This window comes from Cyanistes caeruleus, chromosome 24 (assembly GCF_971803275.1).
Source record: "Cyanistes caeruleus chromosome 24, bCyaCae1.hap1.1, whole genome shotgun sequence".
Lineage (NCBI taxonomy): Eukaryota > Metazoa > Chordata > Aves > Passeriformes > Paridae > Cyanistes > Cyanistes caeruleus.
The window spans coordinates 3,847,677-3,862,281 of record NC_141724.1 but is presented as its reverse complement, the minus strand read 5'-3'; the positions used below and the strand labels follow the sequence as shown (position 1 = coordinate 3,862,281).

General features: G+C 52.4%; 2 protein-coding genes across 2 annotated transcripts; one reads left to right on the top strand and one right to left on the bottom strand.

The window, feature by feature from the left end:
* Nucleotides 1–125: 125 nt before the first annotated feature.
* On the bottom strand, nt 126–6,596 carry DCLRE1B (DNA cross-link repair 1B). The gene is made up of 4 exons (XM_023947286.2): nt 6,023–6,596; nt 5,772–5,916; nt 5,393–5,572; nt 126–5,308 (listed from the first exon to the last, which is right to left on the bottom strand). The coding sequence occupies exons 1-4, from the start codon at nt 6,437–6,439 to the stop codon at nt 4,467–4,469; spliced, it is 1,584 nt and encodes a 527-aa protein (XP_023803054.2). The 5' UTR covers nt 6,440–6,596; the 3' UTR covers nt 126–4,466.
* Nucleotides 6,332–14,162, top strand: AP4B1 (adaptor related protein complex 4 subunit beta 1). The gene is made up of 10 exons (XM_086862321.1): nt 6,332–6,610; nt 6,681–6,905; nt 6,983–7,113; nt 8,127–8,274; nt 8,891–9,387; nt 10,063–10,146; nt 11,067–11,170; nt 11,322–11,529; nt 12,069–12,353; nt 12,782–14,162. Exons 1-10 carry the CDS (start codon nt 6,498–6,500, stop codon nt 13,255–13,257), a joined length of 2,271 nt encoding a protein of 756 aa, XP_086718447.1. The 5' UTR covers nt 6,332–6,497; the 3' UTR covers nt 13,258–14,162.
* The last annotated feature ends 443 nt before the right edge of the window (nt 14,163–14,605 follow it).

The following is a 14,605-nucleotide window of genomic DNA, read 5'->3' as shown; positions in this document are numbered from 1 at the left end:
TGGGATGGCCCTGCTGGAGCAGGGAGGTGGCAGCAGGTCAAATTGCTTCCAAGAACGTATTTAGTTCGCTCCAGTCACCATCAACTCAAGACCTCCACTGTGTTTCAATTCAGACTTTTCCAAAGTCAGTGTTACAGAGATGTTTATTGGCTTTCTTGCAAAAGTTTACAAGATTCTTTGAACGTTTAAAAATAACAATTACAAAGTACCAAAACTCAGACTGAGAGTAGATTTAGATTAGATATTCTAAAAAAATTACTTATTCAGAGGGTGGTAAGGCCTTGGCACAGATTCACAGAGAAGCTGTGGCTGCCCCATTCCTGGAAGTGTTTAAAGCCAGGGTGGGCAGAGCTTGGAGCAACCTGGTATAGTGGAAGTTGTCCCTGCCTATGGCAGGGTTTGGAACTTGATGATCTTTAAGGTCTCTTTCAACCTAGACCATTCCGTGATTGTAGGAAAACCTCAGATACTCTCACAGCTGCCTGTTTACATGAACAACAGCACAAGTATGAAGCCCCTCCAGTAAAACACTGTTAAGGAGCTCTGTACCTTGGACAGGGAGGTCTCAGTCCTGTATGGAGGACTCAGCTCTCAGCACAGTTCACTGCAGGCTCACAGTGACCTCCAAGACAGCGTGGAACATGAGTCTCACCTTCCCCAGCATCTGCTCAGGAAGTTCCAGCCTCCAAGAGGCTCCTGGTCAAGGTCTGTCCCAAAGGTTTTATTGCACAACCCATGGCTGCTTGTGCCTCAGGCTGGGGTTTGGCCAAGGGCAAAGCCACAGCCAGAAAAACTTCAGCACAGCAGTGGCCATGGCAAACATCCCAAATTGAGCAGAAGAAATCACAAACACCCACAGAACATCCACAGGAGCTCACTTGAAGGCAGCACCTCACATGATCATCAAGATGACTCAACCTTTTCAACATGTTCTAATACCTCTTCAGAGGACTCCATAAAAAAGCACAAAGAGATTTCAGGCTTTGGAATTAGCCTTAAGTGACAACACACTGTAATTATGTAAACTCATTCATTTTCTGGTGAAGGAAAGCTTCCACCATTGCAGTTTTTTTTAATTAGGAAAGAAGCCAATGTGCTGCAGGAACAGAAAGCCACTCTGCAGCAGGGAAGAGAGAAGTTGTTGGAAGAGCTTTGGCCTTGTAATTGGGGAAGCAGAGTCAGAAACCCAACCCAGCAGCACTCTGGGTTGTTCCCTGCAAGGTGACATTACACTCTTGTTTCTGTGGAGCACAGGAGCCAGGCAAGTTTTACCTCAGCCTCCCAACAACAACCTAGAAAGTAAATTTCCGCTCTCCACAGCATAAACAGGGCACTCCTTCATGCTTCCCTAGTGTTTAGAGAAGTTAGAGCCAACTGAGCTGTTCACAGTGCAGTGATTGACCCTCGCCAAGCAGCTCTGCTCCAGAACCTGCCCTCACAACAAGCCAGCATTTGATCACAGCTTGGTAAAACGTTACTGAAAACTTGCCAAAGGGAACTCAGCTCGTTCCTTGTTCCCCTGCAAGGCCTTGGCTGAGCTGTTTCCCCCCACTGGGGCTTGGTTCCCAACTGTGGAGCAGAGATAAGCAGCTGGAGCATGCTGTGTGTGTATAGATTTGGGAGGACTTTGCTCAGAGCACATTCTACTCCCTGCCAGGATAACAGAAGTTTCCAAGCATGTAGCCCTCAGATCCCCTACAGTGAAGCCAATACTGGGCTGCAGCTCCTCTTTGTCACTGTTGTGAGCAAAACACACCTGTGGGCAGCAGTGCAGGTGAGCTGGGAGCAGGAGGCTCAGAGCCTGCTCTCCATGACACTCCAGCTCTCAGCTGCTCCCCAGTGAGACAGGCTGGGGGGCAGGAAAATAGGAAATCATGGAGACAAGTGCAAGGGAGAACAAGGCCTATGAGAAGCTGAATATTCACTGCCAGGAGACTTCATGGAATCTTTTAAGTTGGAAAATTAAATTAAGATCACAGAGTCCAACCATTAGCCCAGCATGGGCAGGCCCATCACTAAACCCATCTTTATGGGAAGCTGAAGGATGTCCAGAAATTCCAACAGTCAGCAATTCCAGTTTTCCCCATAAGACCACATTTTATTTTCCAGCCTTTTAAATAATACTTTTGTGTGCTGTCCTAAACACCTAACAGGGAAGAAATGTTTGGCATTAAAATGCCTTGTGCACCTGCTGTGATGAGGCAAAGGTCTCCAACAAACTGACTGTTAGTCAAGTCTCTCCTGCTTCTATTGCCTTTTAAAGCCAATAGAGATTTTACATTTCCTTGGCTCTGCATGATGGATAATTCCCTCCTCAAGTGGCAGGAATTACCTTTTCAGCTCTAGAAAGTGATGCCAGCATTCTATTCTGCAGCTTTAACTGAACACACAGAAATAGGATGCAGATCCCCAGACTCTGAAGTCTGCAATGTTCACTTCTTTGTGCATGATTAAAGCTCAGATTTACCTCTGTAAAGAATTACCATTTACAATTCATTTTTGCCCAGAGGCTGACCAGGAGGTTCTCCATTTACTTTAATAAATGGTTGATAAGAATAAAAGAGGAAAGACTGGATGCCACAAAACATCCCAGGTCGTTTGCAACATGCCCAAGTGGAACAGTGACTCAGAAGGTGAGCATTCCTCCCCAGCAGTGGAGAGGCTGCTCAAAGCAGGACATGGAATTTGGGAGCTCAGGCAGTGCTTCACTCCCCTGCCTGTCAAATGAGTCACTTGAATTTCAACAATATTTAAATAACAGCCTGCATTTCCCAGGCAGCAGCAGTAGCCAGCACACTACAAGCACAGAACTATCATTTCCATGTTACAAAATGTGCAGGTGTCTCCACTCACACCCACCTGACAGAACTCTGCAGTTGAATTTGATTAAGAAATAATCCACACAGAAAACTCCAAGCAGCAAGACATAGGGCCCACAGCAGTCCCAGGGACAGGCACTCCTTATGTAACAGGGATAGATATTGCCATGCCTGGGAAAGCACAGGGTTGGGAATCAGGATGCATGTTTGCCAAACAAACAGCTCTCCAAACATCCCCACTCTGGCTGTGAACACTCTCACTGTTCCAGACAGCCCTGTTTGTGACTGCTGCAACTGCTGCATCCAGGGGCACCTTTGATTTTCACAAGGCCTGGCTCTACTCCAAGAGCAAATTTCATTTTCTGACTCAATTTAGGGAATTCAACCCATCTAGCTGCCACTTGGAAAGGCCCTGTAGGACACTATGTTCAGAAAATTTTGAAACATTTTGCCTAGACAGTAACAAAAGGAGGATCAAGAGCTGAGGAAAAAACTGATTTGTTATTCCAGGACAGTGTCCAGTTACCATTTCCACTCCAGCTGCCCTGACCATATGAGGGGCCAATCTGAAACGTTGGCAGTGCTGTTTGGCACAGTCAGCTGTAGTGGGTACCCACTGGTTTGTCACACTACAGACACTTCCCAGCTCTGTCAGGGTGGGGCTCTGCAGCTGATGCAGAGTGGGAAAGTGCCAAACCTCTAACAGAGACAGTTCTGCTGTTCAGTCACAATCTTTCCAAGCAGTGCTGCTCAGACTGATCACACCACCAAGCAGATGTTTCGTTATCTCCCATTCTAATTGCCACTGAAGGGCAAGAGCAGGCAGAATGGGAAGGCAAACTGGCAGTTACCAGGAGTGCTCTGCAATCAAACAGAATTCAGAGGTGCAAGGCTGAGTGCAGACACTGAAGAGGATTTAGTGATCTACTCTGCAAAGCCTACAACTCAAGAACCCAGACAATTCTTACTTTTCCTAGCCACAAACCTGAAAAAGCACTGATAACTAGTGTTGAGATGGCACTTTCAGGCGAGCAGGACTACATCCAGCTGCAGTAGGCTGGCTGGATGCAAAAGCTGAAAGTATTAGTAGATTAACAGATAGAAAACAGATTATTGGACTTCAAGGCACTTCATTTTGTGTATTTCTTTAGGCAGCACTTTTAAAAAGCACCTTAATACAGAAAATCTTTTAATTGACTTTGGAATGAACTCATAGTTAGTGAGGTATTGCAGACTTACAGAAAGGAGAATCTTTGAGGCTCTCAGATTCCCCCCTTGCTCCTTTCATCACATTCCATCAATTACTCAGCTGCAGACACCTCACACCCTCTGCAGCTCTGCTTGAATCAACCTCTCACTGACTTTTCTAAGAGGGGACAGGCAAGTCACCGTGAAAGGTGACTGACAAGGCACACAGATGGTGGGACCACAGCTCCCAGCATAGTGTGGGGACACAGCAGTTGTAGAGATAAAAAAATAAATAAGTTTTTAAGATGTACCATCTAAAATCTAGTTTCCTCTTTGTCCTCTATAAAGAGGTAAAGAGTCCCAGAGCTGAGCTCCTCTCTCCTAATGGGAAACCTGAGCATGGAGCAGAATGGAACACTGCTACCTGCTGCACTGGCACCAGCAATGTCACACTATTTTTCAGGGTGTGTCTCCCTTCCTAAAAAAGTCTTCTACTAGTTGATCAAATGTCTGTGAGGAATTCTGCTTTAGGATATTTAAGGGAGTGAGCAAATACTGCTCTGCAAATGTAGTTGCAAGGTGCTCACTGGAAACAGATGCTGCCCCTGCTCTTCCCAGCTGCTCCCCACTCAGCTCTTCCTTCTCACCCTTGTGGCAAGTGCAGCCTTCTTTGGAGCAGAGAGCTGGATCACAGTAGTGCTGAGGAACCTTAACATCTGTGAACGTTTCAGGTTTCTCAGTATTTTTCTCTGGGGACTCATAAACAACCCCTTGGGGCACAGAACGCCATGGGGCTCTTTTCCAGAGACTCGTGTGTTTCTGCCTCCTCCTTCGGCTTTGCCACTGTCCAGACTCTTGCATAGCCTTTGAGACTTTGAAGTCAGGAAGTACCTGGGGAGCAGAGCTCAGGAATTCCTGAAAGTAAACCTGGCACATGTCACCCTTCACAATGGGAATGATGGAGCAGGGTTTCAGCCACTTCACAAACTCGCGCAGCTCTGCAAAGGACGAGTGATCCGAGTATGGGATGAGGTGAATGTTGGGGTGGGTGACCTTCATGGGCCTGCCGGTGGGAATGATGGCAATGGTGGGGTGAAGCGTGTTCCAGGTGACGAGCGTGTCCCAGCGGATCTCAGCAACATCCACGGCGCGGATCCAGCCTGCGCCCTCCTCGGCAGTGAATACATCCGGCAGCTCCAGCAGCCGCATCTGCTCCAGGCGCCACGGGCTCACTACCACCCACGTGCCAAACTCCAGCGCCAGGTCCATCAGCAGCGTCTCCTTGCCCAGGGTGTACACACCTGCCAGGGGAGCAGCAGCTCAAGGAAAGGGCAGGGGGACACAAGCCCTAGCTGGGGCCATGCTGGAGGGAGGGCAGCACTCACCAATGACCACGTGGTGCTGCGGGTGGGCACGGATGAGGTGGGCAGCCTGGCGGGTGGCCAGCGCCCGCGAGGGGAGGGCCCGCTGGGGGTGACAGTTGGTGTTGTCCAGGTACAGGCAGTCGATGTGGCGGCCCCTCAGTGCTGGCTCAGCCTGCATGGCCCTCGTGTAGCGGAAATCTCCTGCAAGGACAGGGATGGCAGGGTAGGGCCCAGAGAGGGCATGGAGTTTCCCTCACTGAGGGTATTTCAGAACCATCTGGTAACAATTCTGTGCCATGAGCTCTGGGACAACCCTGCTTATGCAAGGAGCTGGGACTAGGTGACCTGGCAGTCCCTTTCAAACTGACCAATTTTGTGATTGTGGGAACCTGCCATGTACCTGTGTAGAGGATGGTGCCAAAGGTACCCTCAAAGAGAAACATAACGGAGCCAGGGCAGTGGTTGGAGTCGATCAGCGTCACCGTCACCTCATCCACGACATGGCTCTGCCCCACCTCCAGCGGCCGGATCCAGCACATCGGCACCTGCAGGGGTCAAGGTGTGAGGGCTGGGCAGGGCAGGTGAGGAGGGTTGGGACAAGTAGATGGGGTGCCCAGGCGATGAGGGCCGGGGCGGGCAGGACACACCTACCTGCAGGCGGCGGTGCAGGAGGCGGGCGGTGAGCGGGGAGCAGTACAGCGGGCGGCTCCAGGTGCTGGACAGCCCCACCGTGTGGTCCGAGTGCATGTGGGACAGGAAGAAGAGGCGGGCACCGGCCGCCTTCCGCAGGCTCCAGAAGTCCACGGCGATGGGGGTCCCAGGCAGCACTGTCCCGCTCATGGCGGGCCAGATCCCTGCTCCCCCCCACACCGGTTTTGGCGGGAAGCGCCGCGCACGCGCCGGAGGGGCGGGGCGGGGCGTGACCGGGGCCGGGCCGCGCGCCAGGGGCGGGGCAGCGCCATATGCGCAGGGGTCATGTGGGCGGGGTGGTGGGACCGGCGGGCGGAGCGGCACCGGGAACGGGACTGGGGTTGGGGCCGGGGAGTGGGGTTGGGGCCGGCACCGCATCCTGGGATCTGCGACTGGTACCGGCTCCTAGGACTCGGAGCGGGAGCAGCGCGGGGCCATGCCGTACCTGGGCGGCGAGGAGGCGCAGCGGGAGCTCCGCCGGGCGCTGTCGAACCCGCACGTGCAGGCGGACCCGGCGCGGTATCGCGGCGCCGTGCTGCGCGTGATCCGGTACGGCGGGCGGGCTGGGCGGGGGGCGCGGGGCCGGGCCGCGCCGCGCTGAGCCCCGTGCCTGCCGCAGGCTGATGGCGCAGGGCGTCGACGTGTCGGGGCTGTTCCCGGAGATGGTGAAGGCGGGCGCGGTGCCGGACGTGGTGCAGAAGAAGCTGGTGTCCTTCTACGTGCGCTCCCAGGCCCCGCGGCAGCCGCAGCTGGCGCTGCTCGCCGTCAACTCCCTGCGCAAGGACTGCGCGCACCCCAGCCCGGCCGTGAGGGGGCTCGCCCTGCGCACCATGTGCGGCCTCAGGTGCGGCGGGGCCCGGGGCGGGCCGCGGGCTGTCCCCGGCCGCGGTGCCCCGCTGACGGCCGGCTGCCCTCCCGCAGGATGCCCGGGATCCAGGAGTACCTGCAGCAGCCCCTCGTGAGCGGGCTGAGGGACAAGGCGTCCTACGTGCGCAGGGTGGCCGTGCTGGGCTGTGCCAAGATGGTGAAGCTGCAGGGGGACTGCGAAGTGGGTGAGTGGGTGCCGGCCGTGGGGCTGGGGATGCCGGCCGTGGGGCTGGGGATGCTGGCCGTGGGGCTGGGGGTACCGGCCGTGGGGCTGGGGATGCTGGCCGTGGGGCTGGGGATGCCGGCCGTGGGGCTGGGGGTACCGGCCGTGGGGCTGGGGATGCCGGCCGTGGGGCTGGGGATGCCGGCCGTGGGGCTGGGGATGCCGGCCGTGGGGCTGGGGGTACCGGCCGTGGGGCTGGGGATGCTGGCCGTGGGGCTGGGGGTACCGGCCGTGGGGCTGGGGATGCGCAGGTGCTGTGTTCGTGATGTACGTTCAGGTTTTAGGGCTCTCCTGGGATCCTGCACTGCCCCTGTGTTAGCGTGGCTGCAGGGCAGAAAGAGAGAGAAAGTGGAGGGTGATTAATGAAAGACTGAGAAAATTGGGAATGTTCAGCCTGGAGAGGAGAAAGCTCCGGGGAGAGCTGATTGTGGCCTTCCAGTACCTGAAGGGAGCCTGTAAGAGAGAGAGGGACTTCGGAGAAGGGCGTGGAGTGACAGGACAAGGGGGAGCGGCTTTAAACTGAAAGAGAGCAGGTTTAGGATATTGGGGAGGAATTGTTCCCTGTGAGGTTGGGGAGCCCCTGGCACAGGTTGCCCAGAGCAGCTGTGGCTGCCCCTGGATCCCTGGAAGTGCCCAAGGCCAGGTTGGACAGGGCTTGGAGCCACCTGGGATAGTGGAAAGTGTCTCTGCCCATGGCAGGGGTGTCACTGAATGAGTTTTAAAGTCCATTCCAACCCATAACATTCTATGACTTAATGATACAATGATTTTCTTCCATCCCCAGTCTCTGATCAGCCAGGGGTCACTGTGACCCACACAGACCCTCAGGGAAAAGCTGTGCCAAGGGCAGGTGTTCTTGCAGTGCTTGAAGTTTTGTTGATCCAGTTCAAGCCACGTCTTTTTTTTGTGATAAATACAGTGATTAAACTGCAGTGTGGCAGTAGATCTTCATGGCAGGAGCTCTGTGCTTTGCAGATGGTGCTCTGGTGAATGAGCTCTACAGTTTGCTTCGTGACCAGGACCCCATTGTGGTAGTGAACTGTCTGAGGGCCTTGGAAGAGATCCTGAAGAAGGAGGGAGGTGTTGTCATCAACAAACCAATTGCCCATCACCTCCTCAACAGGTTTGTTTTTTTTGGTATTAAGATGGTGCTGGAAGCTTCTCTCTTTTTCTCATGTTTTGTATGCAGAGGCAATTTCTGGGGGGACATAACCTACCTCTCTCCTACCCAAAGATGGAGGTGGCCATCCTAAGATAAACTAAACCACTTCAGGCTTAAGAGAAATCTGGGATGCCCAGCTCTTCCAGGCAGTCTTTGCCTCAGCTGATGGTTTGGTTTGTAATTGTAGGTTAATGTGATTAGACTTTTGGGATTTTTATAATGATAATACACATGATATATCTGTGGGACAGGTATGTTCTAGTGTGTCTGTCCAGATCCACTGAAAGATATATAGCTGTCGTGCTTGAAGAAATCAGTTTTTCTGCAGGTAATTCTACTTGATGTAGGAAAAGAGGGGTATTGCTCTGCCCAGATGGTTCTTCTCAGTGTTGCTGCCTGGTCTAAACACCAGCAAAAGTGCACATGACTGATACTGAATTAATAACCAGGCAGTTCTCTCGTGGTAAAACTGTGGCATCCGCTTGGTTGGGAGCAGAGGCCATAAAGAAGCTGGAGGCTGAGGCCTCTGCACAGATGTTCCTGCCCTCCCTGACTTGTGCCCCTGTGCTCCTGGCAGGATGCCTGACCTGGATCAGTGGGGGCAGAGTGAGGTGCTCACCTTCCTGCTGCGCTACAAACCACGCAGCGAGGACGAGCTCTTCGACATCCTCAACCTGCTCGATGGCTACCTCAAGAGCAGCAGCCCCAGCGTTGTGATGGCAGCCACCAAGCTGTTCCTGGTGCTGGCCAGGGAGTACCCAGATGTGCAGACAGATGTGCTGGTGCGGGTGAAGGGCCCGCTGCTGTCTGCCTGCACCTCGGAGAGCAGGGAGCTCTGCTTCACCGCACTCTGTCACGTGCACCAGATCCTCAGGACCCTGCCCGGCCACTTCAGCAGCCACTACAAAAAGTTCTTCTGCTCCTACTCAGAGCCCCACTATATCAAATGCCGGAAGATGGAGGTGCTGTGTGAGTTGGTGAATGATGAAAACGTGCAGCAGGTTCTGGAGGAGCTGAAGGGTTACTGCACAGACGTGTCAGTGGAGCTGGCGCAGGGAGCAATCTTTGCCATAGGTGAGAGCTGTACCTTGGCTTGGCTGCAGCCCTGGGCCTTTCAGAGGGGCTGTTCTCTGCTGAGGGGTACCTGGACAAGCACCAAGTCACTGCTCTGTGCTGCAGCAGCACAGACTCCAACCTGCCCAGGAGTGGTTTGTGTCAGTGTTACTGAAGCACTGATTATTTCAGAAGTCCTAGCATTGAGCTGCTTCAGGTTGTCAGAATGTCCTTGAATCTTGTGCTGTGAGGAGATGTTCTAGAGAAAATGTGTCATTTCATCTTGTTAATGAGCCTTAGAGTGTTCTGTGCAGGGGGTGGAGGAGCTCTAATACCTGTTTGTTCTTTGAGTTGTGGTGGGGGCGGAGCTAAGGTGATAGTTTTGGTTTTGTGAGCTTTAAAAATAGGTGAATTATGACAGTATTCATAAGGACAAAATTAGGGATGGTAAAATGCCTTTTTTATTGTATTACATTTAAGGAAAGTTCCGAAATCTTCTGAGGCATGGCCTCAAAGAAAAGAACATGTCCCTGGTGTGGAGAACAAGCTCATTTGGCCACACTTTTAGAAATGGTAGTCAGAAGGGAAAGGAGAGAGACTTTCTTTGAAGAGTGTTTGTGATGAGTAGCTGCACTCATGATTCCTGTTTCACTCTGATAGAAGGTTGATTTTTATGTCTTTTTGGCATCCTTGCAGCCAATATTGCCAGGACATACACAGAGCAGTGTGTGGGGATTCTGACAGAGCTTCTAGGGCTTCAGCAGGAGCACATCACCTCAGGTAACCATTGCAGACTGCTGCCTGCTTTGTGCTCTCAGGAGGTGCCCTTGCTGGGGCTCATGATCCCAAACTCAACACCCTCAAAGGCACTTGGCTTTCAGTTTAATTGGTACCTTCAGGTGGAAGTTTTCCAGGTGGGTTGAGGGGTAAAAAGTGTGTTCCTTCTGCAGGAACTGCTCTCTGTGGGAAAGGGGAAGGTGGTTGTAGCTGTGTTTGTGCTTCTTTCTGGCTGCCACCTGCTGACTCAGGGAGTGAGTGGCTCAGCAGAGACATTTTAGTGTCTGTTTGAGAGCCAAGATGATTAATAGATCTTTTGAATCTCTGTGATTTCTGTTCCTCACATAATGGTCTGATTCAGTTGTACCCAAGCTTCCTTTATTCTCTTCTGCTCTCAGATCCACCTTCACATCACTGCTGTTCCTGCTGCTCTCTTTTAACTGGTCTTGCTCTCAGGTTTGAAAACCACACAGCTTGTACTCAGCTGTTGAATTCCATCTCAGGAGCTGTTGATGTGTCTGAGTGAGCAGAAAAACCCTTAAAGTTTTGACCTAAAGTTCACGAGCCTCATTTTGAATTGGGGTCAGCTTTAATTTGTCATTCTAACCTCATGTGTCTGAAGCATCGTGAGTCAGAGGCTTTTTGAAGGCTGGCAGTGGCCAGAAGAGAGGCTACTCTCCAGCAGAGGAACAATATGAAGTCTCTGCTTTATTTTAGACCTGGTGCAGCTTTACTCTGACAAATGCAATGTCATGGGATTGGGAAGGAGGGTGCCTCAAATCACAGTCACAGGCAGGGCATTGACCCTCCTGGCTGAGATTTGCAAAGCTTCTTGAGTGGGGGGGGCAGTTGAAATGATTTTTTTTTTCCCCCCAAATGGTTTTTATAACTTTGAGGATGCTGGTAACTTGTTTTTCTCGCAGCTGTGGTCCGTGCTTTCCGAGACCTGGCCTGGCTGTGTCCCCAGTGCACAGATGCTGTGTGCCAGGCGCTGCCTGGCTGTGAGGACACCATCCAGGACAGCGAGGTGAGGATGGACAAGGACTGTTCATCTTCCTTTTGCCTGGAGATTGGGGGCAAAAATCTGAAATCCTCAGATTTGTTCTCTCAGCATGCTAATTTCCTGCCAGCATGTGGCACACAGCAGCTGTTTGCTGGTGTTTGTGTGGTTCCTTTAGGGCAAGCAAGCGCTGGTCTGGCTCCTGGGCACACATGGGGAGAAGATCCCCAATGCTCCCTATGTCTTGGAGGACTTTGTGGAGAATGTGAAGTCTGAGACATTCCCAGCAGTGAAGATGGAGCTCCTGACAGCGCTGCTGCGGCTCTTCCTGGCCCGGCCTGCTGAGTGCCAGGACATGTTGGGCAGGCTGCTCTACTACTGCATTGGTGGGTTCCCTGTGTCCTCACAGGCTTTGGGACCTGCTCTGGCTGTGTCCCCAGGCTGTGTCAGCATCTCAGATGCTCTGATGCCTCTGAGGAGGCCATCCAGGCTGGCAGGGACAGGTGGTTCCATGCCTTAGGCTGCTGCCTGGCCCCTGGCTGCCTGGTGGATGTGGAGTTACAGAGTCATGGAATGGTTTGGTTGGGAAGGGACCTTAAAGATCATCCAGTTCCACCCCCTGTCCTGAGCAGGGACACCTTCCCTGTCCAGCTTGGCTTTGGACACTTCCAGGGATCCAGGGGCAGCCACAGCTTCTCTGGGCAGCCTGTTCCAGGGCCTCCCCACCCTCACAGGGAACAATTCCTTCCCAATATCCCAGCCAATCCTGCCTTCTGTTAGTTTTAAAACATCCTCCCTTGTCCTTTCACTGTCTGCCTGTAAGCAGGCTTGCATTGTATCCCTGAAAGTCTGTTTTTGATAATTGTCAGTACTCTGGGGAAATGTGGCTGGTAGGATTCTCATGAATTGCATCTCTGATTCCCAGAGGAGGAGCAGGACATGGCCGTGCGGGACCGTGGGCTGTTCTACTATCGCCTTCTGCAGTCTGGGGTGGAGGAAGTGAAGCGGGTCCTGTGCAGCCCCAAGTCTGACCCCTCCCTGGGGCTCCTGGGGGACCAGAGCAAGCAGCCTGTCAATGCCTGGGCTTGGGAGTTCAACACTCTGGCCACAGTTTACGGCAGAGAGCGCTGGGCACTCGCCACTGTTCAGCAGCCTGTGGAACCCTCTTACTCTTGCTCACCTTATGCTGACTCCAGAAACAGAGACACAGGTAAACCTGCCTCACCTTCCTCTGGGAGCCATTCTCCCCTTGCCAGCAGATCACAGAATCCCAGAATGGTTTGGGTTGGAAGGAGCCCTGAAATTCCTCTCGTTCCACCTGTGCCATGGGCAGGGAACTTCCACTGTCCCAGGCTGCTCCAAGTCCTGTTCAACCTGGCCTGGAACACTTCCAAGGATCCAGGGGCAGCCACAGCTGCTCTAGGCAGCCAGGATGTTCTCCTGTGGGTTTGTTTGGAAGAATGTCAGAGTGCTTTGGGAATTTGGTGTTCTGATCATCTTGTGCAGTGTGTGGCTGGTCCCTCACTAGCCCAGGGAATGCTGCAGGTGGTACTGGGATTCCAGCCTTCCTCTGCTCCATCAGATGGGATTTGTGGAGCTGGGAGCTTCATCTCATATGTGTTTGTGCTTTCATTTCAGAGTCACTGGTTTCTGAAGGGAGTAAGGAAGTCCTTGATGTTCACCCTGATACTCCAGTGTCTGAAGGGAATAAAGAACTCCTCAAGGCTCATCCTGATGCAGGCAGCCTAAGCTTGATTCCTGATGTTTCCCTGACTGCAGAAGAGTTTGAGAAGACCTGGCTGAGCCTGGACACGAGCTGCCAGCTCTCTCTGCCCTGGTGTGGGCTTGTCCATGCAGACGCCATCCAGACAGCCCTTCGTGTTGTGCACATCCAGACCATTGCCATGAGCAAAGCTGGAGCCCAGCCCTGGAAAGCTTATCTGAGTGCCCAGGATGACTCGGGCTGCCTCTTCCTCACAGAGCTCCTGCTTGAGGCAGCAGATTCAGAGCTGCAGATTTCGGTGAAGCAAAATGAAGCAAAGCCAGAGGCTCTGCAATCCTTCATCTCAGCCTTGAGGACAGTCCTGGAGGCGGTGGCTGGACTGGAGTCTTGACTGGTCCCTGCTCCCAGCAGGATGTGTGCTCAGGGCACAGGAAAAGTTGATTTCTCAGGCTTTTGCCACACCCACTGCTGGTTTGGTAGTTTGAAACTACACAGTTTCCAGTTTACCTGGAAAGCCCGGGTGGTGTTGGGGGAGGCTGGGGCTGGGGAACAGGGCAGGGTGAAGGGTCTGCCCTCCCCCTGGGCTGGAGAAAGGACAGGGTCACTCTGGTGTGAATCACATGACTGCTGGCATCTGTGGGGGTTGTCATGAGGCACAAATGTCACTGATGGAACCAGAACTGAGCAGAATCCAGGGGTGTGTTTTGGAGAGTTTTTTTCCTGAGAATTATAAATAATTAAAACAAACAAAACAAAATGCCAGAGGCACCAGGACTCTGACACTTATCTCACACTAAGAGGATCAGTGCAGTGAGGAGAGACTATTTCATTCTTGGCTCCCTTTACATTTATTTTAATTTGCTGTCTGATTTTAGTAGTAGCTTCACTTGGGGGTGAAGAGAGCTCTGCTGTGCCAGAGGAGGGTATGCAGGGTACATCCTGCTCACTGGAACTAGCATGGTCCACTTCCAAGAGACGGGTTTTTAGTTCAAACGTGTTATTGAGGTGAGAATTGCCCTCTCTGAAGTTTCCCCCAGCTCCCTGTGCTCTTTCCAGACTCCTTGACTGAGGGTGAGGTACGCAGTGAGATTGACCTAACAGGGCTTTAGGTACTCTGTGAGGAGCACAAGCTTTTTTTGACCCTATTCTGCCTGATTTCTTGTAATTTTTGATTTCTTTGAATGACGTGATTGGCCCTCAAATGGCACTATGCCTTCCATGCACTTCACTGAAACCCTGTCACTGTTAGACAGACTTCTGCTTTTCCTAATAAAAATGTGAATCCTGTTTGGCTGATTTCTGGAGTTTCTTGTTCCTTCAACCCTCAGGGCTGTGGATGGAGTGGTGTGATCACTGCTGTCGATCAGGGCAGCTCTGCAGCCCAGCTCCTGCCTCTGTCTCCAACAGGGCTTTTCTCTCTCACCTTCCTTTAAGCAAAGCTTTAAGGAGTGACTGGTCAATAATTAGTCTCAAATGTCAAATTAATGTAAAGGGTGAACCTGCAGGTGAGCTCAAAGCTGTAGCAGGGCTCCTGTTAACAGTTCCCACAGCTGTGTTGTGTCCCTGTCCTCAGGGAGAGCTGCACTGGAGCATTGGCATTATGCAGTTTTCAGGGAAAAGTAGCTGAGAACTTGGCAGTCCATCGTTTACTCTGCCGTGGCCACGCCAAGACTTCTATAATCTGCTGGAGTCAGGTGTGATTGTCTCTTTTGGCAAAAGCCATGATAACGGCTGGAAGA

Coding starts and splice junctions, on each gene's coding strand:
- AP4B1 (XM_086862321.1), top strand. CDS start 6,498: ATGCCGTACCTGGGCGGCGAGGAGGCGCAGCGGGAGCTCCGCCGGGCG. Junction 7,114..8,126: donor GCAGGGGGACTGCGAAGTGG/GTGAGTGGGTGC, acceptor TGTGCTTTGCAG/ATGGTGCTCTGGTGAATGAG. Junction 9,388..10,062: donor GGGAGCAATCTTTGCCATAG/GTGAGAGCTGTA, acceptor GCATCCTTGCAG/CCAATATTGCCAGGACATAC.
- DCLRE1B (XM_023947286.2), bottom strand. CDS start 6,439: ATGCGGTGCCGGCCCCAACCCCACTCCCCGGCCCCAACCCCAGTCCCG. Junction 5,917..6,022: donor TCCTGCACCGCCGCCTGCAG/GTAGGTGTGTCC, acceptor TGACCCCTGCAG/GTGCCGATGTGCTGGATCCG. Junction 5,309..5,392: donor GCAGCACCACGTGGTCATTG/GTGAGTGCTGCC, acceptor CTCCCCTGGCAG/GTGTGTACACCCTGGGCAAG.